Genomic DNA, 7,415 nt, shown 5'->3' with positions numbered 1-7,415 from the left:
CCCCCCCGCCACGGCCAACTCACGCAAGCCCTTGAGAGCTGGTGAGGGGCTGTGAAGTGGCTGCTGAGAACGCAGGCCCCAAAGACAACTTACAGGAGACATCCCCTTCCACAGGCCCAGCAGACTCTCCGTGCGAACCACTGTCAGGAGCAGGGCGAACGCCCCCACGCGCCTGGGCCTGCAGACAGGGCAGAGGTGGGGAAGGAACACGCCACGTCAGACTATTTCTTCATGAAAGACCCCTGCATGCAAAGACGACTCTGTGCGGACCCCAGTATCCGCCTCCTCCAGATCCTCCCCATCTGGGGATGACTCCAGCTGCCTGGGGGCTTAGACTTTGGCAAGCACGCGTCTGTCTCAGCCCAGTGACACCAGTGAGAGCAATCTGAGGGCTAACCACTAGTCTTACACACTGTCGATTCCCCACAGTGCTGAGCCCAACAGGGGGCACAACACACTCCACACAACTGGTATTCATGCCAGCCAGTGCGGCCATGGCACGACCCGCCAGCAACATAAATCTGCCAGAGGAGTGTGATTGCCTCCAAAGCAGACCCTGTGGAGCTGCTGCTCAGCTCCGCAAAGGACCCGTTTAATTAACAAGCAACGTCAACGATAAATACCCACGGAGAAGTGAGTGCAAATAGCACGTGAAGGTTGGGCCTGCCAGTGTTGCTCTCGGAGCACCCCACGGAAGAGGCGTGGCTTTCAGGTGGCCTGTCTGAGAAGCTGCAGGGCAGCAGGTCCATGGTGAGCCGGGGGCTGTGGGCACCTACCCCTGGGCTGCAGGCTGGGCAGCCTGGAGGCGCGTCTTAAGGAGATCCAGAGGCTGAAAAAGGACAGTGGAGCAGGTGCCACTGATGGAGCCGCACACAAAGGCCTTGATCGCCGGATGTAACTGCAAGAAAGAGAGCGGGGTCAGAGAAGGGACATGCACCGCTGGAATGCCAAGGAAGGGACACAAGGCACGCTGCCAGAGGCAGCTCTCCGAGGTGTGTCAGCAGAAATGTCTCGCTGGTCTAATTCCTGGGGTGGTGCAAGCAGTTGAGGCGCTTGCCAGTGAACTGAAGCTTGGGGCCTGCCCAGCAGCCCCTCAGAAGAGAGGCCTGCGATCTACTTCTGGACAAACCCTCCGCCGAGAAGCCTCGGGGCACAGCTCTATGACACACAGGGAGCTGCATCAAGCGCCGACCCGGGGCAGCTGGCTTAGTGGCACGTGAGGTTTGCTTCTCCTGAGGCAGCACATCCGCTGCCTTCTGTGAGGCGTGCACCGGCCACCCTTCCTTCCCTGTCCTACTGCACACCCCACTGAACAGCGCTTCCACTGGAGCTGGCGGCTTCAGGGCTCCCTGGGCTGTGGGGCCTGACGGGACAAATCAGGGGAAGAAGCTCAGGGTAAGCTGAAAGATAAAATGTATGAGGGGGGATTCAGAAAGTTCAGGGAGAGATTCCATTATCTTTCAACTCCATTTCTCCTTGGACGTTCTCATGTGCATTCCCTTACACTTTTTCCTTTCACTATGCTCTGTACCCCAGGAGCCCCTCCTGGGTTTGCGACCGCTCCCTTCACTCAAGCACAGATATACACACTGGCTCGTGGAGGAAGATACACCACACACACACACACACACTGCCATCGAGTGGATATTAAATCATAGTGGCCCTGTAAGACAGGGTGGAACTGCCCCTTTGAGTTAAAAAACAACAAAACCATCTTTCTCCCGAGGTACGCATTGGGCTAGGAGCCACTAGATCAGCAGTCTGAAACTACCAGCCACGACTCGGGAGCAAGAGGGGCTTTCGACTCCCTTAAACAGTTAGAATCTGGCAGTTCTCCCTGTCCTGTGGGGTCACTGTAACTTGGCACTGACTCGATGACAGTGAGTTTGGTTTGAGCTTTTCTCCGGAGGAGGGGCTGGTGGTTTTGAACCGCTGACCTTGTGGCTAGCACCCCAACATGCAACCACTGCGCCGCCATGGCAGGAGGTCCTCAAAGACTGAATGGCCTTGCCTTGAGCACCTCCCTGGGGCCTCCGCTTCCAGTGTACCTGGAATGACCACAGCTGTGAAAATTTGAAACTGAACCAGCAAACAAAAACCCTCTTTTCTCAAAGTTCTATCCCAAAGGACCTGCTCATGTGTATGAAGTGTGCACTGTCATTTTTCAATAGATGGCATCACGCTATCAAGATGAACACAAAATCATCTGGTAAACCCATTTGATAACAACCCGGAACTGGACTTCGGGGAATCTGCGGAGTTTGACCCACAGAGAGGAGAGATCATTCCAAGTTCTATCAAATGATTAAGTTATAACTGGAGGGCCAAATAAGTTCCGACAAGCAAATCCTGGAGCTCCTAATCACTTTTCAAGTAGATCCTCCAGCATGACACAGAAGGTCCTGGGGTGGCCAAGCCACTGGGAAACGCAAGCAAAAGAGGCAGCTCTCAACAGGTGACAGACACCAGCAGCTACTTGCACCCTCAAGCGAGGGACTGCCTGCTCTGAGCTCACCAGTGTCCAACTGAGCTCCCCGTTTCTGAGCCAGCCCCTCTTACCTCCACAGTGAGCCTCTCCCTTCCAATGGCACCTTCTCTGCCCGGAACCACACCGGAAAGCCTCCAGACCAGGCAGCCTGGACTCCACACCATCTCCACTTCCTCAGGCTGCCACGAGTCTGCCCAGCCCTGCTTCTCCACTCACCAAGCCTGCCAAGTCCCACCAGGGCCCTTTCAGTGCATAGCTTGGTGAACGGCAGGCGGCCTTGCCTCAGTGTTTGTTTTTGCTTCCTGAGACACCACTCTCTCCTCCCCTCGCTACTCCCCTCTGGAGACTTGCCCCTCAGATGTTTATTCCTCCCTCCCTGGGCAGTGCCCCTGGCAACCTTACTCACACCCAGTCTGGTCCAGGGCTCCTGCCCAGCCCTCTCTCCAGACTGACTCCTGTGGCTCAACCTCCCCTCCAGCGTGTCTGCCGCTCCCCCAGCCCAGGCCCTCCAGACATCCAACGTGGAGACCTGCGAGACACTGAAGAGCCCCGGCTCCACCACGGTCTTTCAAAGCCTGCCCACGAAACTCCACCCTAACTGTGCCAGCCCATCCTCCACTGTGCTCCCGGGATAGCACGGGGGCACTGGGCGAGGCAGCTTCGGTCTTTCGAAAATACTGTACCTAAGTGTTTCGAAAACTATGTACCCACACGCAGCAGACAGACTCGAGTGCATGAGGGGGCGGTGCGGTTTGCAAACACAAGACCCCCGGGAGTTAGGTATCCCAAGCCCATCACAGAAGGGACATGCACTTCCACCTCACCTCGTCAGGAATCCACTCTCATCCACATTACTGGCCGTCCCCAGGAACCTCAGATGGCATCTCTCCCCACAACCTGCCCCTTCCCGGTGCCTCGCCCAGTGAACGAGGACCCATCTGCTCAAGCCAGAGACTGGGCGTCATCCAGCACTCCACCCAGGCGCCCACAAAGCATTTACACCCCGCCCGTCCCACCCACCCCCAGGAGCCCTCCGCGGGCTGTCGGCCTCCGGGTCTGCGATGGCCGCTTCTCCCAGCTTGTTAATTCCACGCGGTCAACTTCCCATCTATGGTTTCCTCTAACCCCCACTTTAGGAACCCCGGTGGCGCAGCGGTTACGAGCTGGGCTGCTAACCGCCAGTGCGCAGTTTGAAGCCTCCAGTATTAAGAAGGGGCTTTCCACTCCCAGCAAGAGTTATGGTCTCCGAACCCCCGAGGGGCAATTCTGCCCTGCCTTATAGGCTTGAAATGAGTTGGCATGGAGAACCCAGTCATCCTTTTATATGGTCCCAGTGGGGGCTCACCAGCCCCCTCCTCTCATCCCTGAAAATGCTCACATGTGGCCTGTCTCAACTACAGCACTGTCTAATCCACTGCTGGGGGGCTTCTGGGAAGACACCCTAGTTCCAGGAGCCTAGGATGGGGGCCCTTCCCTGGTTCTTCCCCAGGCATTTTCCCGAGTTTACTTGGCCATTGCCTTCAGGAGTGCGGCTCCGGCAGAGGACTGCGACCCTTTGTCCCTGCGCCCTGAGAGTGGGGTCCAATGCAGTGCTCAACAATGGCTGAGGAAGGACTCTGCTCACCTAACAGGTACTCTGCCCACGGCTCGCTGGCGGCTCCTGCTCAGCTGGGCAGGCCCTGCAGCCCCATCCTTGGACCAGCTTATCTCCCACACATGATGGTGTTTGTGTTACGAGCTACTGACATCCCCCCTCCACCCACTCACCGCGGATGCAGTAACCTGCTTTTTAAGTTCTTTGTTTTCACAGCAGTGTTTGGACATTATTGGCTCAAGTATTACTTGCTGAATAAATAGACTCATTAAGACTGGAGCCCCGCATGTCCTTAACATCATCATTTCCCACAGGGTATTACAGAGCAGAATGCTAAAAAAAAAAAAAAAGTATAAAAATGAGCCCCTAAATGTGTGAAAAGAGGGAATGCTAATAGAATTGCTAAAAATCCCAAGCAAAACAAAATGTCTACTTTTCACGATGAATGGAAATGGTCTTAAGGCATTGTTCCTGATAGAAGGCTCACCCAAAGACAGTGAACTTGATTTTTTAAATAGCTCTAAAGTTATTCTAGAGAAATAAACAACAACAAAAAAAACAAACCCACTGCCCTCTAGCGGATTTCAACTCTTAGGAGCCACCCTATGGGACAGGAGCACAGTTAGTACTGCTGGAGTACTAACCCTCAAGTTCAAACCCCGAGTCCTCTCCACAAAGAGCAGGATGAGGCTCTGTTCCTGTAAAGATGGACGGTCTTGAAACCTATCCACAGAGTGGAATGATGACAGTGTCATTTTGTTTTGTATCTAATAAGGCAGAATAGCATCAGAGGCAGTAAATCTTTATAGAAGCAAATGGTCTCTCACAGTAGCTGGAGGGTGAATTTGAACTGCAGCCCTTAACCTCTGCCCCACCAGGGCTATTTATGATACACACACAATGCAAGCTCCTATAGGGCAGAGTAGGTAGAACTGCCCCTGTAAGTTTCTGAGAATGTAAGTATTTAGTGGAGTGGGCAAAAAAAGTAAACAAAAAAAAGTCCTCAAACAAACAAACCAGAGTAATTCTTTGTCTCCTTAAGGTGGGGTAAAAAGAGGAAACCAATTAGAGGATCTACATATAACCTCCTCCCTGGGGGAGGGACAACAGAAAAGTGGGTGAAGGGAGACGTCAGACAGTGTAAGATATGACAAAATAATAATAATTTATGAGTTATGAAGGGTTCATGAGGGAGGATGGGGTGGGAAGGGAGGGGGGAAATGAAGAGCTGATACCAAGGGCTCAAGTAGAAAGCAAATGTTTTGAGACTGATGATGGCAACAAATGTACAAATGTAAATGTGCTTGACACAATGGATGGATGTATGGTTTGGGATAAGAGTTGTAAGAGCCCACAGTAAAATGATTTCAAACAAACAAACAAAAAAATGTTTAAATCCAATTCAAATCAAAAGTCTACAGCTGACAGGTCCAGATAAAATAGTAAGCATGTTTACTTACATACCCAGGGCTCAACTAGAAAGAAAATGCTTTGAAAATGATGATGGCAATAGATGTACACATGTGCTTGATACAACGGATGTATACACTGTTTTAAGAGCTGTAAGAGTCCCTAATAAAATGACTTATTAAAAAAAAATTTTTAAGATGCCAATCTAGGGTCCGGGCCTTTGCTATCGCCTTTTAAAGGATTAAAAAAAAAATCCACTCCTCGCGCGGGACGTTGATCAACCCAAAAGGTAACTGGGCGGGAGAACCAGCCCGGGGACTCAGGACTGGAGAACCCACGAGCCCGGCCTCCACGGCCCCCTCCCCACCAGAGCACCCCCGCTAGCCGCTCACGTGTCCGAGGGCTCGGCCGCCCTCAGCCAATCCCGACGCAGACGGGGCGTGGCGTCGCAGACGGGGCGTGGCGTCGCGCGCCCGGGGCCCGCACCCTTTCGTCGCCGGCGGGGGACGGGAGGTGGAGACCCAGGGGAGGCCCACGACCAGCCCGCAGCGACAACCAACTTCGCTGACGCCCAAAGGGCTTCCCAGCCCCGGGGCTGCCTCTTTAGGACCCAACTTTAGGAAGGTCGGGGGCCACCCCCAGCCCCGTTCCGTTGGGCCCGCACCCCGTTCCCGAGCGCGCGCGCACTTTCCCTATCAGCACCCAAGGGGGTGGCTGGGGCGAGCGACTCGAGCAGTTAACAACTGAGAAGGCGCAGCGCAGGGCTGCGATCGGTGCGGCTCAGGGTCTGTGAATGGGAGTCGACCCGGCGGCATCAACACAGCCCCCAAGGCCCTGGCAATTTCGGGGATCGCCACCCAGAGGCCCCTGCTGCGGCGGGACCTCAGCTTGCCCGTCCCGAAGGCCGCTGAGCTCCTCCCCTCCCTCCACTTTAAGGTGGCGGGAGTCGAACGCCCCTCTGCAGTCCCATCGCCGCCGCTGCACCCTCCAGGAGCGGGACACGCCGGTTCCCGTGGGCCACTCGCGCTTGAGCAACTACCTCAACCTCCCTTCCCGACCCACCATAAGCGTTTCCACTGTGTCTCCGACATCCTGAGGTTGCAGCAGCGCGGGCCGCGACTTCTGAATCATTGGATCCGGGGTCGGGGAGTGCACCGGGCTCAGACCCGGCCCTGGCCAGCTCGGGGTGGCGCCGCGTTTTGTGCTCGCGGACGTCTGCGTTCATTCAGGATCCAGGGAGCCGTCGGGGGTTCCCGGCCCGCGCTTCTCGGGGGGTGCGCCCTGCGGCCAGCACGAAGCTCCAGGGCGCCGTGCCAGCCGCACCGACGAGGCCCTCGCCGCTCGTCACGCGCTCCGCAGACACCGCGTCCCTCCTCCCGCGCCCATCCTGCTCCGCCGCGGGCTTGTGGACCAGAGGCGGGGCGTGCGCATCCGGGGGTTGGAGAAAACCGGAGGAACTAGACGCAACGTCAAGGTTTCACTTCCGGGTCTGGGCGCGCGCGGCACGCCCCTTGAGGGCCTTCTCGTCGGCGCCACCTCGTGGCAAGGTACGGAACTGCAGGACCCGCGGCTTCCCAGCGCCCGGGGGCTCCGCTGGGTCGGGGCGGCGAGTTTTGCTTTGGGGTGGGTGGAGCATCTGAAGGTATGGTCGTCCGTATGTGTGAATTCCTTTACTCGCGAAATTTAATCTGCAGTCCCTACATCAGTCCTTTCAGGGGCTTTCCTAGGCATGCGCAGCGCAGCGAAAAATTGGAGCCGTCTGGCGCTGGCGCCCTGCCTTTTGGTAGCCCGCATGCTGTAAATAAGAGTCCTTCCTGATGATCCACTGGGTGCCTTATCTTTCACGGGATCATCTTTTGCAAAGGCACCTCTGCCTTTTTGTGGGTGGTTTCGCCGGTTAAAATTTTAGGCCCCTTGGCGTCA

The 7,415-nt window shown here is 55.7% G+C and overlaps 1 protein-coding gene across 2 annotated transcripts in view; it reads right to left on the bottom strand.

Moving 5' to 3' along the window:
- The window catches only part of SLC25A38 (solute carrier family 25 member 38), a 10,827-nt gene extending 3,983 nt beyond the window's left edge, over window positions 1-6,844 (bottom strand). The window contains exons 1-3 of one of the 2 annotated variants that reach the window (XM_045295088.1): window positions 6,555-6,844; window positions 777-898; window positions 94-178 (exon numbers count right to left, since the gene is read on the bottom strand). In XM_045295088.1, coding sequence (XP_045151023.1) covers window positions 94-178; window positions 777-898; window positions 6,555-6,623 — 276 coding nt within the window. In that variant the 5' untranslated portion in view covers window positions 6,624-6,844. The remainder of the gene's footprint in view (window positions 1-93; window positions 179-776; window positions 899-6,554) is intronic. The other variant, XM_004708674.2, reaches the window with a different exon arrangement.
- Window positions 6,845-7,415: the final 571 nt, after the last annotated feature.

Source organism: Echinops telfairi, unplaced genomic scaffold, assembly GCF_000313985.2.
Source record: "Echinops telfairi isolate 266 unplaced genomic scaffold, ASM31398v2 ScPeMD7_4225;HRSCAF=4972, whole genome shotgun sequence".
NCBI classification, from domain to species: Eukaryota; Metazoa; Chordata; class Mammalia; order Afrosoricida; family Tenrecidae; genus Echinops; species Echinops telfairi.
Note: the sequence above shows the minus strand (reverse complement) of the source record. Positions and strands in the feature narration are given on the sequence as shown.